Genomic DNA, 21,871 nt, shown 5'->3' with positions numbered 1-21,871 from the left:
TGAGAGGACACACATATGCAGTAGAAGAAAAACCCTGTAAGTATTTATACACACACACACACACATGCACACACATAAAGTGCTAGCTTCATTGATGTTGAGGTTTTAGCTCTAAAAGTATTCCTTTTATTGGAATGGTTTTGTTTTGCATAATTTTATATTTATATATGCATCTTTATGAGATCACTTGAGACAAAATCCCTTTATAAAAAACAGATCTTAGTCAGTCAGTCACATGGCAGATGGCAATTTGAAGCATGAGTAGTAATTTTTGGACATTCCCACCATGTTAAGACAGTATATCTACAGCATGTCAGTGTAGCAGTCAGCAGAGACTTTGTGGCTATGCTGTGCCATATTACAGAAGACCACAACTTACAAAGTGTATGATTTGTATGTGTGATGAATGCATGTGTCTGTCAGTGCTGTGATGTGAAGTAGACTTTTCCTCTCTCCCAGGTTGACATCCCCTGGCAGACTAATCGTGGTGCCTCCTCAGAGAAATAGATTACACCGAGTTGCCTCATTCACTTTCATCTCCACCCAGAGGAACAATGACTTCAAACCTGTAATGAAATTACAGTAATGATGGCATTTCAGATTAGGTCTACTCTATCATGCAGTGTTGCAGTATTGCCGGAGTTCTGAGTAATCGACCATTCAGCATCCGTGTATTTCCACCAACTGTGAATGCAGTATATTTATTTATTTATTGTTCGTTTCAATAATATGGATGTAAACAACTGAAAATGTCTGAATGCTCATGGGTTGAGAAGGTTGCTCTGTATTTTTGATGGACTCGGAGATTCAGTCTGCCGTGGCTGATATATTTTTTGAGTGACATTTTATCTTGACAATCTCGTTGATCTTAATGAGATTTCTGTCCTTCATTGGTGTGTGGGCCCGCGTCAGTGTATGTGGGCGTCTGCAGTGGCTGCGACTGAGTGGAAAAAGAGCCCCTATCAAACAATTTGTTTTTGACAGCTAAGGCTTACAGCCCAAAGGAGGTGGGACCTCTGCTGACCTTGGACTGCTGACTGGACTAAGGAGGCTTATAGCACTTGCAAGATTGTCTCACTAATACCTTCTTCAAGTAGATGATTCAAGTCAGGAAGGTGATAAGTTTTAAAATACAGTAATTGGAACACACACTTTATTCTGGATTGTTAACACTCACTGTCTTTAAAGATTTCTTGACTAATTTCATTAGATGATCTAACTATACTGTTAGCTCATAATAAAATGAGCAAATCTTATAATTTGACTCATCCTTTTTTTTTTGCTAAAATCAAATGAGTTCCTGAGCGTTTCAGTGTTTTACATGTGTGTGGTTGTAATGTGATTATTGCCCTGCTGGAACTTAGTAGACACACCGTGAATGCCGTCACAGCACCACACATTAATGCCGAGTTTATGTCTCACGCAGTCGGAGACCAAATGAATGTGAGTGTGTACTGGACACTGTATTAAGTATGCACTTTGGTCTTGCTGGTGGTTGCATCAGAAGTGAAAGAGGGAAAAATAGCAGAGTACAGGAGAGGAGCTTGGATCTTCACATTTCACATAACAGGTTATTGTGTTTTTGAGTCGGCTGGCTTTGATGGAACATTCGCTTTTATACAGCAGGTATTTGGAGATGAATTTTTTTGATATAGATCTGTGTTATAAAAACGGGCTCTTATCTCTGCTGCTGAAGATCTTACCGCCTCCACTTCCCATACTGCTGATTTTCTGTTGGATGAACACAATGGGGGTTCATATTGTTCTACAAGTCAAAAATATAAATTTATCCCATTAAAGAAGTGGTGCGGTAATTTGTGAATATACCATAGACACTGAATAGCAAGCAATTGGTGAAAAAGCTCTAAGGTACTACTTTTTTTTTTAAAGAAAGAAAGGAAATATCAGGAGAGAATAATGGAGATGAGCAAGTTAATCGAGCCCTCTGTAAAAAGTCACTCTTGTGAACCACTATTGATTGGAATGACATGGGAGGAAAATGAGAGAAACAAAGCAGCCAGTTTTTAGTTTTTCAGTATATTTTGCACTACGCTGCACTCCAGGCTCGTATCTACGAACGGTATTGCATCAGCGCAGCTGTTTCAAAAAGTGGCATGTCAAACAAACCCAGAAAAGCAGAAAAACAGTTTTTGCCTTGCTACTCTAGCAAGAGTTTGAAGGAGATATAGAGGGAGTAAATAAAATGAGAAAAAGCACTATATGCGGCTGGGAGCGATGTGTTGCCGATAAAGCAAAGTAAAATGTCTATGCCTACTGTAGACTATACACTAATGTATATTTTGTGTGTTTTTTTCATTGAGCATAGTTTATGTGAAAGGAATTATGTTCCCTCTTTCACCCATCCATCTTTCTCTGTTGACAGTTTATCTATTTGTTGTGTGAAGGACAGGGTCTAAGATCCCACTGCCCATGTGCGTATCAAAACTTTGATGTCCAGGATCACACAATAACTCCTGTTCCTCGGTTTCTGTCATGGATTACAGTAGAAAATGTACACAATCCCATTTGTTGCAACAAATACCTCCCCAATCTCTGTGGGCTCTGTGGCTGTGCAGCATCCATCACCCATCACTGTCAGCCTGAGCCTCTCCAGCCTGTCTGTCCATCCCTCTGACTCTCCCGCAGAGCTGCTATTTAACTCCAGGCAGCAGTTGTTTCTTGCCTCCACTGCAAAATCTCCTTGGCAGTGTGTTGTGCCTCACATGGCTCAAGTGTGGACTGTGAAAATGTAATGCTGTACATTACATTGCCAGCAGTATCTGCAACAGTGTCTCCTCTTTTGCTGGAGTTATCTGATATCAACATCTACAGTAACCGTGTAATAACCTTGTATGTTAGCCTGTGTACTGCCACAAAAAACAAGCCCAGAAAATAGAAATAGCCATTCTCTTATGCAGTGCTTGCGACCTCACCCTGCCAGGATTTGAGATCAAAATTCATCATTCACATTAAGGAAAATAATAATAATAATAAAAAAAACTAATGTATTAAAGTCAACAACTTGACATCTCAAAAATAACATAGTCAGTACAATACCAACAGTATTTTAGTATGTGGTATGTGTAGAATGCTCCTTTTCTAAATGCTTCATATTATATATTATTATATATTACCTATTCAGAATTGTCAACAGAATTAACTGCAAATCTGGTCTGCTGCATTAAATTTTGACCTACTGTTTGTCCATCCATCACCCCTGTCTCCACACCTTTACTGTCACAAAATATAGACCAAATACCGACGAATCCACCTTTGTGGATTGTGCACCATTACTGAGGTGACAGAGTCAAAGTGAACGCATTCACTGACAATGAAAGCAGAGATCACAGTTCATGCAACACCCTGGACAGCAGGAGGTAGTTTACGTGAATGTGAAAGTTATCAAATTTGACCAGCCTCCGTAAGGATGTGTGCTTGCTAGCATTACTTGTTGGCTTCTGGTTATACATCAGCAAGCTTTCAATCCACAATTTGGTTACTTTATTGCAGAGATAGGGTGTGTTTGCCAGTATTTGGCTGGTCTACCACTGACCTGCTGCTTCGAATGTGAAATGTGATGATTTGATGGAGAAAACTGAAATTAGTTTCAGTGTGCAGAGGCTTATAAATTTTGTTCTCCTTTTTTCTGGAGTGGATCTGCATAGCTGATAACATGGGAACAATGGCCTTTTTGCAACTTGCGACTTGACATAAAGCTGTCTACTAAACCTGGACAAAATTTCCAAGTTCCAAAAGTTCCAATGTTTATTTCCAAGACTTTTGATGACAGTATTTTTTGTGTGTTACAAATTCTTCTTGGCTAAAGAATTTCCCTATAATCCAGATTCATCTATAAGGTACACATCTTCCTGTGCTGAGAAGGATGATATGCATAGGATGTTAACTGTGAGGTGCAATGTGATCTCCCAGGGATTGTGGGCTGGATGTACTTTGGCCAGTCAGGTTGTTGAGGCTAACGTGTTAGCTAACAGCATCCTACTCAGAGCAACAATGGGCATCTCCACAGAGTCCCTTATTTTACCATATGTTGACTTGTAGGTCATACATCCACTTGCCTCCAGGCACCAGTTTGATCTGCCATCTTTCGTTCTGGGTCTCTTTGGCTTGTGAGACGGTTTTTGCATTGGGCAGGTAGCATCCTTTTCACTGAGAAGGGTGATGTGCAGTCAGCTTAAATGTGACCAAGTCAAACAACAGGGAGGGATTAGCTTTACTGTTTACCTCAACAATATTTCTTTCTTCTTTTAAGACATTGTACTATTCTGCTCTGCATGAGCACAATGTAATGTTCGTATTTTGATAATAACACACCTCTATTTGTCTTCTTTGATCATTGATGGAATCCAAGTTGCGTGAGAGCCCTGCTCTAAATAAATTGTTTAAAATGGAATTTGATTCAACCATGTCATGCATACTTCAAAGGCTCCTTTTTCACTGTATTGTTCTTCTGTGACACACAGGAATAAATAAGCATTGTGTTTCATACAGCACTCTGTAGCCAGGAGCAATAACTCGATTTAAAGAAATCAGAGCATCCACTAGAGCAATATGTTCCATCTTTGACAAGTTAAAGGTCAGATTGGAAGATTTGTGGTATGACTCACACCCTCTATCCATCTTTTTGAACATATGTCACTGTTTCACAGTTCTTAAGTTTTCACAATATATCTTAAAAGGAAAACAATTATAAAAATTGAATTCAACCTTGTAACCTCTTTGTTTTAATCTAATTGTTTTGATCCTTTCATGTCTCCTTGTTGATCTTAATGTTATTTAGCTCTCCCTTGTTCCAGTCTCTGTCTTTCTCTCTTTTGTGCCTTTTTTCCTCAACAGTCATAAGAAACTATCAAAAGCTCTCATTTGAGGAGGCTTTTATTAATTTATAGTATGTTATGTAACAAGGGAGATATGAACATGTAGAAACCAAATGGCTGTCTCTACAACTGCTCTGTACTCAGCAGAGTGACATCAGTTGTCACTGTTATCAATCAGTGTTTGAAATCTAAATGTTTTATACATGTTTTATAATTTGGTTCAGTTTAGATACAAACAGGGGTTAGAGATAGATAGATAGATAGATAGATAGATAGATAGATAGATAGATAGATAGATAGATAGATATATTTGGGTTAAAATATCAATTTCATCAAGTTTAGATTAATACCACTTAGTTATAGTGAAAAAACAACTTTGATCTTTGTTAAAAAAATAATATTGACTGTGGATGAGAAACTAGAAAGGAACAGCAGTCTCCTTTGTCACACTGTGTTGACCTACCCATCCACCCCAACTTCCAACCTATGTAGGCTTAAATAATATTAAATTTCCTCTGCCAGTGACAGTCTTTTGTTACTCGAATGTAAACAAGTGTTGTTTTTTGCACAGGAAAATTGTTGTTGTTTTTCATCAGTGGACAGTCCAATCACGCTGCACCATGAGCATCATCTCTGATGTAGGTTCAGTTATTTAAACATAGACTACAATTTTGCCATAGCAATCCTGTGGACAGTTTTCATAAGAATATCTCTCGGTTATCTTGGCGTTATTGAATAGAATACACTCAGCTGTGGCAGCAGGGGTGTTTTTTTCTTCTTTTGTGCAGTAAAGTTGTAGTACTTACCAAGTATCTTTCGTATCTGATTTTGAAATCAATGTGAAATACACTGTATTGACAAAAGAATTGGGGCATCTGACCATTACACCAACGGGAACTTTAACGACATTGCATTCTAAATCCATAGAAAATTTTGCAGCTATAACAGCTTCCACTCTTCTGGGAAGGATCTCGGAAGATTTCTGTGTTTCTGTGGGAATTTTTGTCCATTCATGCAGTTGATCATTTGTGAAGTCAAACAGTGATGTTGGAAGAAAAGGCCTGGCTCGCAATCTAGTTCATCCCAATTCATCTCAAATGTGTCAGATGGGGTTGAGGTCAAGGCTCTGTGTGGGCCAGTCATGCTGGAATAGGAAAGGGCCTTCTCCAAACTGTTGCCACAAAGTTGGAAGCAGAACATTGTCCAAAATGTCTCACTGGAAGTGAGGGACCGAGCCCCAACCTCTGAAAAGCAGCCCCATCCCAATATTTTTGTGTTATACAGTGTAACCTTTGTTTCACGTTTTACAAAGTATGTTGTCTCTTTCCTTACACAGGAATGTAAGAAGTACTTTCCTTCCAATAGAATAACTGCTATATCATCCTCCAGCCACTATCAGAGCGCTGTCCTCCAACATCTTGTACTGTAGCAAGCTTAGTGATTACCATGAACGGTCATGATCATAACATTAAAGTCAAGGGCAAACAAATGGCAGTGGAGAGCTGGCTATCTGTTACCTTTAGCCTGCAACTGCTTGGGTAAGCACTTGAAAGAATAAAGATGACTATCAGATTTTTTTCATGAATTCTTACCAGCTATGGAAAATTCTATTAAAGTTTTTTACTTAGTTTTAATGAATTCTAAGATCTCTGAGGACAGGAAGATTCAGGTAAAGTTGATGAGATACATATCAGTTACTTAGTGTGTGTGTATTCCATAAATCTCAATCCAGCTTTATTTTAACATGAGACAATTTTAAGATACATGCTTCTTGTTTTCTGTACTGTATATTTCATCTACGAGCCTTGGAGGTGGCATCGTCACTGCTCAACTGTTGGTTTCCTTTGCTTCCCTTACTTTATCATCCCCCATAGGCTTATAACCCTTTTATATTGTGTGGTGGTTCAACTAACAACAATAGCTCCACTGTTCTTGCTCTTCTCTTAAGTCAACTGCCTTGAAATTTGGTTCAGACATTCATCTGTCAGGAAGAATTGTCTGACTCCTTATCTTGTGCCAGCATCAGGTCAAAGCTTTAGCTGTACTTTGTGTTTAGTGCTATCATTTTCACACGACGGACATGGTAATATTACCCCTATTAAAAATCAGCATGTTAGCACTGTTGCTGTTAGCAGGATGGCATTTGGTTCATGGGGCTAAAGGGCAGCACCACCAGCTACCCTGGCTGCAGTCTCTTGATTTAGTTTTACAGCACATATGGAAGGATAAAGAATTAGATGTAAATAATGTACATTTTCAATTTTCCGCTCCTGCTTCTGATGTATTTGTTGATGTTCCAAACCTGGGAGAGAACTGAAGTTACAGTACCTTTGAACATACTTACAGGCATAAACCCAAGTAAAGTCAGTATTATAGAAGCTCTTCAGATGGTTAAGCCAGACAATGTTTGCTGTATTCATACAGAACTGGTTTGTCCATGTTCTTCCATTCAAAGACCATGGCTAATGGTCAATGCGTAAGTTTCCACTGCAGAATGAACAACCTGTAATTGAACAAAGCAGAAGTCTCTTGTGCTTTTATGGTCGCTTTGGTGCTGTGAGTCATTCCATATCCTGCATCTTCTGTTCTCATCCCTCTGCTCTGCTGTACAGTAGTTAGCTTCTCTGCACTGATTGCCTTCTTTTCCTAGTTGAGATCAGATGAATGCCCACTAATAGGTTTTCAGTTTTATTCACTGAGCCCCTGGTAACGTATTAGAGGGATTTTCCGGGGGTAATTAATTGAAGTGTCCTTTTAAAGGAGAAGTATCTTTTTGTCTTGATTTAGTGAGCGGAGTCATTAGCTGAAACCTCAGTGTTGGAGGAGCAGAGAGATTATGGATTGGTGAATCGCACATTCCCAGCTGAGTTACTGGAGCTGTTTTGAAAATTATATAGGAAGTTATCATCCCTGCAGTCAAATGACTGCATATAACATTATTGTCAATCTCACATATCCAGAGTAGATGTGTGCTGAAATATCTGTATGATTTAAATACAGCTCTACGTTCTCAGCTAACATTATAGTGTGACTGCATTATAAAGGAGCAAATGACATGTGACAACTAGCAGCTCTAGTGAAGCAGACCTGTCACATGTTGTGCTTTTGTGTCACCTATAGGCATACACGTGTTTGTATGACTGCATTGTGTATGTTGGCATGTAAATATGATACAAAGGTGTCACTGCGGAAAGGGTGAGTGGTACTGCAGAAGTTAATGCATTGTATGGGAGCCACCAGTGTCCTGTCATTGCCACAGCTTAGACTGACACATGCTCTTGTACTCACAGATACACACACACAAACAGATTAATTTTATGAGGAACTTCAACAGCTACATATTCTCACATTGTCAATATGCATAGAGTGTGAATTGTCAGAAAAATGGTGGAACTTCTCGTTGAAACTTGGAAAATTATGCCCCTAACTTTGTCCTGCTTTTTACTTTACCATTGAGCTTCATTTGAACTCCTAATTAACTCATCTAAATCCCAATCCTAACCCTCAGAAGACCTCTATAATACAACATTGACTGAAGAGGAGGATGGTTTTATTTCGCCTGTGCTAATCCAAAACAGCCTGGAGTCTTTTTTGGAAATTGAAATGTGAGAAAACACACATGCACATACTAATTTATCTACTTGGTGCATAATGGACAGTAATTAAAAAGTTTTTATTTTCTAAAATTTTAATGTATGTTGTGCTTTTAAACGTTTTGCTACAGACATTTCCATGCTGGATATACACAAAGAAATATGCAGCATGCAGTTTGTCTAAATTAAAACCTTCCAAGGGAAACTTAAATTGCATGTGTCTCCTCAGGTTGAATTGGTATCAAAAATTCTGTGCTCAGATCTCATCAGCTCATTTACTCTGTTGTTTTCATGTACATTGACTGGTTAAAGTATTTATCATTTGATGCTATTTAACCATGTAAAATACTTAATGATCTGTTTTTGTTTTTTTGTTTTTTTACCACCATTTTACACTGCCTTTCTTAAAGCAAACTGGCAAGCATTCCTTTCTAGGAAATCCGAAAATATAAAAGACCTGATAATTTGCAGCCCGTTGGCATTATATTTTGGTTTCTTTTTTCCCCCTTTTTTTGAAAACCCCTTTTTTTGGAAATGATGTTGAACGACTGATGACTGGTCCCCTTGAATACCTGGGATGAACCAAGATCAAGTGGCTATGTATATTTTAACCTATAAATGACCAAAGCAAGTGTGAAAATATAATAGGAAAGTCAAGAGGCATGCCTTATTTAACCCTCCAGTTAAATTTGCTAAAGTCTCTGAAATCATGCCTCACTTTCTGTGTGTCTACCACTGTCTGCCGTTTTTGTACGATCTGTCTCTTAATAGTTGCCATACTTTCTGCATAAAATCCTGTATGAGAGGTTGCGATCTTTCATTCACATTTCCCTCCAGGATCTTGCATTTTAATGAGTTGCCTTGAGCCCTTAAGTCCATATTCCAAAGTCTAGTTAAGATGGAAGTCTTACCTTATGATTCAACCTTGGCTCAGAAATTCACCCTCAAAGCCAAATGTGAAACAAGGAGGGAGAGAGACACGGGTGCAATGCATAGACAGAACACTCAGTCAGGTAATATGAAATTGCTATCTTGAATGTTTACTCTTCTTGACCAGTGCTTGTTGGATAGGCAGGTTTACAGGATGGACGAATGACTGGATAAACGTTCGGAGCAGCGTCAGAAATTACCTGTTACACACCAGGATGAATAATTATGCTTACGAAAATGAAAGCAATATGCTGTTACTCCCTTTCCACCTCATAGAAATGACATTTTTTTTAATATTCTGGTTGCTCACTTTGGCAGAACAATAAAAACATGTAATATTTGGACATGTCTGGTGGCATCACAGCCACGGGCTAATTACATTTTCTTTAATGATGATGAGATCTTGTGGTGTGGCTGCTGATATTTTCCCTTAATCAGTACATCTTAGGTTAACAGCTTTGATGCATTCTGAAAATATCACATTGCGTTAACCCTAAACAACCCACCTACTCTCTCCATCTTGTTTTTTGATCAGTGTGTCACTTCCTCCTCACACCTTCTTGAAACAGCTGTTCATCCTGTTTCCTGCCAGTCTGTTTCTATTTTTTTTTTATTTTTTATTTTTGATAGCTAATTAGATTCTTGAGTATGTGTCACCATACCTACTTTTTCTGCCTTTCTTGACTTATCTCTCCTCTATGCTCTCCTTGGGGTCGCAAGAGGAGGTGGTTCAGCTGGTCATTATGCTTCGTAGACTGTCTGCCAGCCTCAGGGCCTGACATTTGGCTCCACAATGGAACTTGTAGCAATCATTACGCCAGCGGGAGCAGGAGGGGACATGGAGAGATATGCTAATACGAGAGAGAGTGAAGTTAACTAAGAAGGGGAAAAGCCATGAATAAAATCCCAAATGAAAATAGTTGTCTAACGTGCCAATGCACATGCCCAAGTGGATAATTTGTCTCAGACAAAAAAATGCGCTATACCTAGATATACATAATAAAGGTGTTAGAAATACAGACACACAGACAAGCTTTACATAAAATGTAGCAGTTCTGAATGGAGTACCATTCATACTTTTTCTGATTTAAAAGACACAGTCCACTGTGAATATAAATTGAATAAGCTGGATAGAAGAATAAACAAATTAATAAATGATTGTTTATAACATAAACATGCAGGGCAAAACTTCTGTCTCTCTCTTTTGGCAGTGAGAGTAACAGGTTCATGACCTTTACTGGAGCCCGAAACCAGGTGGCGGTCAAGATGCTTTGGTTTCGCTTTTGTAGGGCTTTCATGTCGACATGCTGATGGCACCTGTGTCTCCGCCGTATTCCATTTGCTGCATCATAATCTGTAGCTTTGGTTCCTCCCCCAAGACTTGCAGACCAGTCTCTGTATCTTTGGTGTAAAACTACTCCCTGCTGGTCCATCAGCGCAGGAAAGCAGCCACAGACTCCAAATTGAGAATCTCTGTATGCTGTGAAATACAGAGAGATTCACCTGACCATTCTGTAATTAATATTTATTATAATGTATATATTTTACTTGTTTGGCTAGGGCCTGAATGCAACACGTGTTCATTTATATGTAAAAATATGTAGAAATGGAATTTCCTGAGGCATTATTGGAGGAAGTTGAAATTTAGCATAAAACAGAAAATGCAAACAGTATTTAATAGCCTTTGGCAGTTCATTCAGCATTTCCGGAGAACAATAAGCATAAAACCGAGGTATCAATACTATTCAGTGGACATTTTAAATTCATTCAGCCATTTCTGGAGTGTCTGCATCAGTAATCATTAGTCCAAACAACTTGTGAACAGGGACAAAGAACATGTGAAAGAGATTATACACTATTTTGTATAGGTACTCTTCATTATGTGTCCAAATTAACAATGCTCTTTGAAGTCCCCAGAGTTACCCTCCGTTGTCAGGTTACATTTTAGTTACATCTATATACTGCAGCTAAATCATTTACAAGAGACCAATTGTGATTTTTGGTTGAAAAGCTGTAGACAGATTAGAAAAAGTTAGAGGGGAAGTAATTTTGACTTATCTCAGGTCAAGTACCCCTTACTTGAACCTTTTGTGGTCCATTATATTTCATTTTTACAATAATAAACAAAATTATACGGAGAATACTGGTCACATGAATGCATTTATTGACCCATGTTGACTTTGTCCCAGTGACTTCATTCATATGCACTTATTCATTCGTGAATACATACCTGGAATATCGGTCCCTCACGTTTCCTCGTTTCCCCGTCTATTTTATCCTTTCAGTTGGCTTAATACAATTCATTTATTTTTTCAATTATCGAGTTATGATGTGATTTAATTACCCAGCTTTGATTGTCATTGTTTACACTGGAGTTGTTTGCCAGGTTCTTCTGTTCATTAGCTTGTGTGTTATTTATATTCTCATTAGCCAGTTATTTATATTCTCATTAGGAATTGTGTCATCTGTATGCTGCGATGAAAGCAATAACTGTCCCTCTGTCCTCTCTGTCAATCACTGTCTATAAACTGTGCATAAGCACAACCAGCTGCACAAATGCATATTTTTTTATCTGTTCACTGCATAGCATCACGTTTCTCATTGATATGTTCTGGGACACTCCAAGCCACATTCTCATTCTGCCTATCACAATTTTTTGTTTTGTCCCTGTAAGATGATGAACGTTTGTATTTTTTTCTTCTTCCTCTGTAGATTACATTGCATTGTATCCAGTTTAAAATGTTTATTATCAACTTTTGCTAGTGGTCCAACTGCGGCCTGAGCAAGCACAGGCTGAGAAGACAGAATGGAGAAACTTCATTGTGGAGGAGGCAGGAAAGGGCAGCCGGACCATATTTTACTGTCAACTGTCAACAAACATTATCTCATATTTAGTTTCTGTGCAGCAGAGCTTGGCAACAGCTTTCCACATGTACAACTTTAGCCACTGTTGTTACTGCATTTAATGAATTCATTTAGAAATGTTTTACAACTCACTGAATGTTGAAACTTTTTAAACAATAACAGCTGCTTCACTTCCTAGCTGTACATGTAAAGGTATATAAGATAAATATAAGAACCAGAACTCATTCCTGGAGTAACAGCTGGTACAGGATTTCCTGTCTGTTTAAGTTATTTAGATAACATTTCTCATCGTTTTCTTGATTTGTCTTTCCACACTCACCTCTGGTCCAAACAAATCTCAACAAATATTCTGCTTCTACATGTTACTTTTTACCCACTGCTGATGACTGACCTTCTCTTGCTTTTCTGCCTCTTCCCCTCTCTCCTGTCTCTGCCCATGATGTCCCCTCGCCCCCAGAGTCATAGTCCTCATCTTAGCCGCTGTAAATCACCTCTCTACTGTATCCCCTGTTGTCAAACTGGCCACCGCCAGTTGATACTTAATCAATAAAAGTCCATTCCTACATTGACAGCATCTTCACAAGTTTCATCATGACTATATTTTTTCATAAAGCTAAGGACATTTATCCAGACAGGTGGCTTGTATTTTTTTTCTAGTGTATCTAGACAATGTGTTCACTTATATGGCACTTGAAAATTAGTTTTTACTAATTACACAGCCTTAATAGGAGACCTCCTTGAGATGTTTGTTGTACAGTCAAGTGCAGTTGGCAGTGTTACTGATCAATAAGGTAAGCAGGAAAAACAAGTGAAGTCCAATGAAATGAGTAGGCTGGCAAACACCAGCCCACATGCTGGTAGTACCTGATGAGATGAAGTTTAATACAAATTAAGATAAGAAGGAACTTTATTAATCCCGAAGGAAATTCCTGTGCCAGAGGCTGCTTAAAAGAGCACATTACAGTACACTATTTACAAGTTAACTACCAATTAAATTGCAAAACAAATTGCTAAGACACCAGTGCATTTCCCAAGTCAGGGCCACACACTGATTCTAGTTATTATGGAAAATAGTAAAAGTGACAAGATGGTTGAATTACAAAATGATAAATATGAGGTAAGTGAGGTAATAGCAGCATTTATACAAGATAACAAGTGACAAAGATAAAGTGACAATTAGCATTGCACAATACGGTGAATTGACGTTGCACGTGATATTGTGAGTATGGTTTCATGATTTGGAGAAATTTAACAAATACGTGTTCAGGGACAGGCTACAAGACTGAGACACATTCACAGGAGAAACACAGACAATCAATCGATCAATCACAGCTAAGCCTCAGCAATGTCATCAGTCTTGCTGTCATTTGAAAATTCTAAGAAACACTCAAAGCCATGGAGTGCAAAAAAATCCTTTTATAGGGCTAATATTTTATAGTTTGATGGTACACGTTGTTCTACAATGTGTATTAAAGCAAAGGCTAGAAAGTCAGGCATGTAAATGTCAGAAAGATTTGAAGAGCATTGCTGCACATACACATAAAAGCCATTTTCAAGCGTGAAGTGATTTGACCTAAAGAAATTCAACAACAGGCACAGAAGCAAAGAGAACAGCATTCAAGCACCCATGTGTTGTGCAGGGGTAGCGATAGGCAGGCAAAAAGAGTACAACGCAGTACTCAAACAGATAGCCTTGTTGCTATAAGCGGCTTCAATGAAATATAATGATATACCTGCACCACTTTTACAGCTATCTATAAAGGATGAATCTCTGTCCGTCTCTGTCTGTTTGTCCTTCCATTTTCTCAACAACTGTTCTTCTGATCGACTTTACACTTGGTGGGTCTATTTTTGAGAACCCAAGGAAGTGCAGTGGAGATGGGAAGTACCGTACTTTGAATGACTTATATCCTATAAATTATTGCAAAATATTATATTTTGATGAAATGTTTCTATTTTAATGGGCACAGCTTTTCTTGCCTTTATAGTGGAAAACTCCACCAGCTGTATGCGTTGTAAATCAGCTCATGTAAATCTACTCAGCCAGTCAAATCTGTGCATTCTGATAGCAAAGATGGCTTAACCTGAACAGAACATGGATAAGCAGCAGCTAGAAAACCTCACCCACCATCATTTGAAATATGGGAGCATTTTAGTCAGAGACCCAATGATATTGTGCCCTGTAAGCTCTGCAAAAATTGGAAATGGTTTATCACTGCAGTACAACTGCTATGCATGAACATTTGAAACAAAAGCATCCCAGAGCTCTTTGTTGAAGACAACAGTGAAAGCACGATAGAACTGTGCTGCTTGGTTTTGTCCACACTCAAGCATATTATAATTATCAACAGGCAGAGTTTCTGTCAGTAGTTACTTAAGATTGACTTTCTGCATGTTCCTTGATCGCTCCACAGGAAGAAATCAGCAGTGTCTGTACTTTATGACTAAAGCAGTGAATGTACAACTCACAGCCTGACTGGTGTATGATCCATCAGTGTACATAGATAAGTGGAAAAAACACAACAACATATATACAGTTGGACAGTTGTGTGATTTAAACAGCTGTCTGTATAGATTACACTTCACAAAATGCAACAGAAATACAATTTTTGTAAGGGGTCTGTGTCTACAGCTGAGACCACGTAAAACCTTTTGATGAAGTCCTGATTGTCCAGTTCAGGTAAAGATTATGACATACAGAGATTAGATTAATATATGTGTCACAGCAGTCTTTAGAAATTTATGGTCCAGTATTTTCATTATCAAGTATCGACAAAAAAGAGTCTATTATAAGTATTAATATAATAACACAGTAGTGATGTGGAAATTAGATGATGAGTTATATTTATTTAGGGTAAATTATTTTTGTATCAAATATTTTTAAAAACGAATATTTTTTGTTAGATAACTAATAATTAAAGAAGAATTATTAGATCAATCAATTAAGAAAAAAGAGACACAGTGCTGTAATGTTTCTTTTACCAAGACAGGGTTAACAATCTCTCCCAAAGCTGCTGGTTATAGCCAGAGTAATTTGAGTTTTAATGTCGTTAAACTAGAACTAGTACACAACAATACACGAAAAGCAAAGACAAAAACACAAATACAGATATGTGCCTTTAGAAATGAGCAATGAATATGAAAGAAACTCATCACTCATAATTAAAACTAATTGAGGAAAGAGGTCTTCAGGGTCTTTAATGTTCTTCAATATTCATTACTGCTTTGACAACTTTTAGCTGTTAGTGAAGATGGATGAATTGCCTTGGATTTCTGACACAATATCAATAGGCTGAAGTGGTCAGTTTAATGCTATTTGTAAAAGAGATTCCACCCTCTCCTCTATTATTTACTGCTAAGTAGCTATTAAAACACCCTAGAATACATACTGCACTATCCCGAACACAGTTTTTAACAGTTGTCACATTTTCATTTCATGTTAAATTTCCAGTGACAGTGACTATGGGCAAACGTTTACAATATATTCAGTGATGGCAGTGATTCTCTTCTTTTGTTTTTTAATTTCATGTTTTTTTCCTCCATGCCTTCCTTCTCTCTCTCTCTCTTGCTCTCTCTCTCACCTTGTGGATTTCATTTAGCCATTTCCCATACACTTATCTCTGCTACCACCTCTTCACTGCATTGTGTTTCTTATAAGAATGTACTTGTTATTCATAATCATGTTATCTCCACAGCACGGGTATGGGACAGGATGATTCATCTTCAAACTTGCTGTGATCCCATTCACACCTGAGAATAGAACGGGTCAGCTTCCAGTCTTTTTCAGTCACTTGAGTCTGATTGATATTATAAAATATATATAAAACCCACTCCAGGGTTTGATATCCATTGTACACGTTGAATAATTTAAAATGAAATTCAAATCAGTCACACACATGCAGATACACTGCGAGACGTAAAAACAGTCTGCGTGTGTGTGTGTGTGCGTGTGTGTGTGTGTGTGCATCTCTTGTGTGTATCTGTGTTTGCACACAAAGCCCACACACTGTAGATTCAGACACATACTGGCATCACACTTACCCTTTCTCAGTGTAGTCTGTGTTCTCTTGCTTCATCTTGGCTTTTCACACTGTGTCAGTTCCCTTGTGGCACCCACAGATCTGCCGGCCCCCACTGATTTCCCTTGGTGTTTGAGAAAGACATAGGGAGTTAGCTGTAGGCAACAGCACTGTGTCCCACCGACCTGCTTGATGAAATCAATCCATAACATGTGTGCTTTCTTTTTTCTGTCAGTCTGTGTGTCTTTTCATGTGTGAATCAGTGATGTTTTACATCATAGACACTTTCTCTTCTAACTGAGGACTGCACATTATGTACAACTTGTTGTATATGGTGTATAGTTGATAGACATGCTACACACAATGTTAACAGACTCTCTCTCTGCCGTCTCAATCTATATTGTATCACTTTCCTCTCCATCCAGTCTGAGCTGGAGTCATGCAGCAGCACAGCAGATGGGTCCAAGTGATAGCGAGGCAATGGCACTCCTGCACATTCGCATCCATCCCACCATAGACCATCCAATGCAGTTAAGATTGATTGGGCCTTGGCTCCTGACAGAGGATGAAGCTGATAAAAGAGGGCTGCGAGTCTTCAGCAAGGCCACCCACATGATAGCATGTTATGATTAAACCCAGCAGACATCAGTTGTTAGAGTTATACCCAACCCTATTGTCCCATTACAGAATGCTAGATGTTTATCACGGAAGTTGATTGATGTTGATGTTGCGATGTATTCAGGACTGACCAGTTCTTATTGGTTACATGATCCTCATTTGCGAGTGGAATTGTGGTATCTGATGAAGACAGTGAACATTGAGAGGGTCAGCTTGACTCTGATATCACATATAACAAGTAATATGATTGTGTTGCGTTCAGGAGACCTTGGTCTGCCAGTTGAATGAGAACATAATTCACTGAGTCAAGATAACCAATTTAGTCATCGCTTTTAAGACCCTAATTTGCTACCAGTTAGTGTGTCTGTGTGCACACTCTCAGACTCATCCCTAACAGTGTGGCTTTTGAAGTGTGAAGTGGAACAGAGTTTAGGTAATGAAGGAGATGGGACTGTGTAATTATTCTGCAATGGAAGGATTACTGGTTTACTTAACTATTAATGGTTCACCTTGAAGTGCAAATGCCAAGGGGATAAAACCCACACCTTTCTGCCCCTCATTACCTTCAACTGGACTGAGGATATTTGCTACTAAGCCACGTTTATTTAATGTAGACTTTGCATATTTTCCAGTAGATCTTTTGTGTTTTATTTGAATAGTTTGGCTAATGTCCTGTGGCAAAGTGCTCTTGGGTATTAAAGAGACGCATGAAAACAGATAGATTTTTATGACCCATGATATGCAGCACTGCTATTTTATGCTTAGTAGAATGTCAGGTTAAATATGTGGGTCAAATAAGAATCACAAAGGGCTTCTTGCCAGAAACACAGAAAACTTGAGTGTGTTGTGTTTCAAAAAAGAATCAGGTTGTGTCAGGTAACAAGCAGGATTTGTAAAAGAAATGCTTCAGTATTGCTGAAACAAGAAGATGGAAGCAGAATCGCATCACCATCAACACTGATTTGTTGTGTCATTTTAAAATTTTAGGGTATTATTGCAACCAAACTCAGAAAGTTCATAGTCCTGTGCTGTTCTTAGTAAAGAATTCCACCCCACAACTTCAAGTAAATCATTTCAGATTTCACACACACACATGCCCAACCTTAAAGCAACTCTTCACTCTAATATTTAATGATTCACATTGTTAGCATTGGCATTTTGTCCCCCAAAGTAAGGGAGGTCCTCACAATGTGAAGAGATTTGTGTCCCCACAGCTACAAGAACCCCAACACACACACACACAATTGCATCCTGCAATTTAGAGTGTCAGATGTATCAGAGGTATCCAGCTGTATCTGTGCCATAAACATAATGTCTCATCAATATTCAGTCACACAAATCTCTATGAATGAGTCAAACATTGAGCTTAAACAAACTGAAGAGGTATTCAGCTGGTCATAACTTAGAGGTGTCTGCCTGCAGGCTGGTGACAGCAAGAAGTAGACAGAGAATACAGTGTACACTTTGACCTGCAAAGGAGAAACTTGTGTGTCTGTGTGTGTGCGCACATGCAACAAAACACATGTCCTTGCATTTATGGGTGTAAATTGCTTCATGTGGAATGAGTGTGTGTCCCACTGAATCTGTGTGAGTGTTTCTCACCAATGACAGACAAACAAAGATTGAGGGTTGAGGGTGCATCAAAGATTGCTTCCTATTTCAGCTCAGCTGCGGCGGGCAGGATTTTCATTTTTGTTCCCATTACCAAATAAAATGCTTCCTGCTGTTAGTGCCGACATGAGGTAGAAAACACATTAATAGGAAAGGCTAACTTCCTAAGCAGCTGTCTGGGCCGCAGTAGCTCATGCTTTTCATACACTTGCTGCTATGATTGCTCTAATTTTAGAACTCTAAGCATCATGTAATACAGATCTAAAGGTTTACCTTTTCTATGTATTTCATCAGTTGAATTTCTGAAATTCCAGAAGCTTTTTTCCTCATGTTTTATTTGTGCAGTGAAAAATGCAACTGTTAAGAAACTAAATAAAACCTAATGTGTGTCTTCAAACCAAAACAAAGAAACTGCTGTTGTATCTTCTAAAACTGTCTTTGATTCCTGTAAACATCTTTAATTTATGAGACCAGCATTTAGTTCCCTCTCCCACCTATTGCACATGTATGTCTGAGATCAGACTTAAACCCAAGTTTCTACTGTCTTCCCCAGGAACCACAGTGATGACGATGAAGGCTTTCGATGCGGACGACCCTGCTACAGATAACGCCGCATTGCGCTACAACATCGTCAGGCAGTCACCAGACAATCCTTCCTCAAGAATGTTCACAATTGATGCAGAAAGAGGCGACATTGTCACCGCCATCTCCCCTGTGTTACTTGACAGAGAGGTGGGTTTATACTTGACTAACGTGTGTGTGTGTGTGTGGGTGGGTGAGAAGGGGGTGGGGGAATCTAAGAGGAACAGAGTGTGAGTTGTTTCTTGACAGGTTCTTTTCAGAAGCCTTACTTTGTATGTCACTTACATGTCACTAATACTGCCAGTGAGCAGAGTGAAGAAAGTGTATATACAGTATATGTGTGTGCTTCCTGTACCGCGTCTTTGTGTTTGTGTGTGTCTTTGTGAGAAGCACATTCCAATGAGCAGGCGTAGAAGCCAGATGAGTGTCTCTCCATTTCCACGTCTAGCCCAGGCGAGACAACAGGATGATTGCTTTTTCAGTAGTGTGACGAATGCCAGAACATCGATTGGGTTCGCTGGTGGAAGAGGAATATTAGCTGTTGTCAGACACTTAGCGCATAGTTTAATTGAGGTGATACACACTCATCCGCCGGCCCTGGTGGTGTCCAACAAGCCTGGCTGAAAACCTCCCATCCGGAACTGCTGGAACCATGGTGGCTAACCGCGCTGATGATCCGCTTCCCGAGCTACAGGAAACTGTTTAATAGAGGCATAATTGATTAAAAGTACGGCGGAATGAAATGTAATCAGTGCAGTGAGCACTGTGCTGGTTTGTGTGAGGTGATTGAGAGACAAATGATTTAAGAGACATATTGTGGTCCTTGCTGTTTTGCCTCTGTGATAGAAAAGTGAGACTTTTGAAGCATATCACTTCCAGGATGTTTGAAAAGATAACATTCCATGAAGAGAAAAAAATCAACAGCGATACTCCTCCACCCGCCTGCAGCCAAGATTTATTACAACCACTAACAGGCTAGTGTAGGGCTGTGCAGTTGAATGCCTTTGAAGAAGGCACATAGTCAAATTGTCAGCCTGTTTGTGGCCTCAATAAATCTCTGCATAAAGCATATTCTGCCTATCACTTTATTCTCCATTGGAAATAAACTAAAGTTATTAGTCAGTCCTTCAAAGTCACCAAGACCTGAAACCCCAGTCAGCTAACTTTGTAAGTTGACAGAATCACATTGAAGTCATGTTTAATTATTCCACTTACACCTTAGGTGGCAGTTACAGTGGATTTTTCCTGACACATAATTTTCTGTTCATTTTCACTGGGAAGTGTCTGTGCAGGGCTGATTGCACAGATGTTCCTGTCAAATTTCCTGCTGTTTTAATGCACAGAGACAGAAAAGATGTCGTTCCATCATTCTGTTTAATCTATGAAGTAGGAGAAAGTGCACCTTGTTGTTACAGTAATGTGGTCAGTAATATAACTTTGTAACATATTGCATGTGGTGAAACACTGAAATGTTTTGGGTTTTTTTTTTTGTTTTGTTTTGTTTTGTTTTGTTTTGTTTTTTTTTCAAATACCACCAAAGTCAAAGAAGAGTGCATCCAGTATGAGTCATACATCCAGATGAATGCCTCCATGGTCCCAGCCCTCCGTGGTATTCTTATGATTGCAGATGTGGCCACCTAAAAGTTGTACCAGCCTCATGGTCTTTATGTTGTATCTACAAGTATCTATCTTCCTTCATCCCCACAAGATATCATTTATTAATGTGCTGGATTTTTCAAAAAACGTCCGTAGGGGTTGTAACAATAGTCCAGCCGCAGTGCAGCATCTAAAAAAAACATTAAAGAAAAGTAAGAAAGAAAAGTAAGACTTCTTCAAAAGCACTGCAGTCAGTCAGCAGAGCCAGATGGAAGTGCAGAAGGCTAAAGTTTTAAACTGTTCTCCACTCGGTCTGGAGAGATTTAAACCCAGTCAGTTCAGCACATTCTCATAAATATGGCTCCTGCATGACACTCATCAATTCCATCTGCCATCCAGACTGTAGTATTTTGAAGACAGCATGTCCAGCATTTGAATGTCCTGCATTTGTGACACAGAAAAAAGAGAGAACGATGTTTACACACCAGAAGGAAGACAAAGGGAGATGGCCAAACTTTGCCTTTCCGTTCTCTAAATTTCTCAGACATAATTCAGGTAGAGCTCTAAGTGTATTTGGATAGACACCTCACCTACCCCCGGGGAAGCAGAAAGCAATCCGGAGAAAATTGTACAATCAATTTTGTGACATTGAAATCAGCTTGATTTTCCCTCTAGTGCTTTTTCTGAGCTGTAAAATCCTGTCTTGATATGCACATTTATTCCACCGCTGTGTGTTTTTCCTTCTCACTTTGCTTTAGACACGTCTCCCCTGACTGTCTTATATTATTCTGACACAGGACGCTGTTGGATCAATGGTAGGCTATAATTTTAGACAGCTAATATTGCTGGGGGTATGAGGCCATTTTCATAAGTTTGAAACGACAGAGAAGTGTTCATATCTTTCACTGGAAATCTCTCTTAATCACCACAACACTGCTAGAAGAAATCAATCTCCTTTACAAAAGCGTCCGTCTTAACCTGTTTTCTTAGAACATCTGAAAATTTCTATTGAGGGCATGAAGCTGTGCTGTGCAGCTGCTGTATGCTAACACTTACTGCACACACTGGATTTTAAATCTGATTATGTCTAACAGGGAATAAATTTGACTGGTAATGAGAAAGAAAAGTTAAAATCACTCACCAGTAGTAATAAGCATATTCCAGCCTCTTCGGTCGATGTGAAGACAAGCGTATGGCAGCTTGACGGAGGCAGCATGTGAGG

At 38.9% G+C, this 21,871-nt stretch overlaps 1 protein-coding gene across 1 annotated transcript in view; it reads left to right on the top strand.

The window, feature by feature from the left end:
• The window catches only part of cdh13 (cadherin 13, H-cadherin (heart)), a 279,497-nt gene that overhangs the window by 161,675 nt on the left and 95,951 nt on the right, over positions 1 to 21,871 (top strand). Inside the window, exon 8 of the mRNA XM_046394809.1 lies at positions 19,025 to 19,203. Coding sequence (XP_046250765.1) covers positions 19,025 to 19,203 — 179 coding nt within the window. The remainder of the gene's footprint in view (positions 1 to 19,024; positions 19,204 to 21,871) is intronic.

This window comes from Scatophagus argus, chromosome 7 (assembly GCF_020382885.2).
Source record: "Scatophagus argus isolate fScaArg1 chromosome 7, fScaArg1.pri, whole genome shotgun sequence".
NCBI lineage: Eukaryota > Metazoa > Chordata > Actinopteri > Scatophagidae > Scatophagus > Scatophagus argus.
This window is presented reverse-complemented; position numbering and strand designations above follow the sequence as displayed.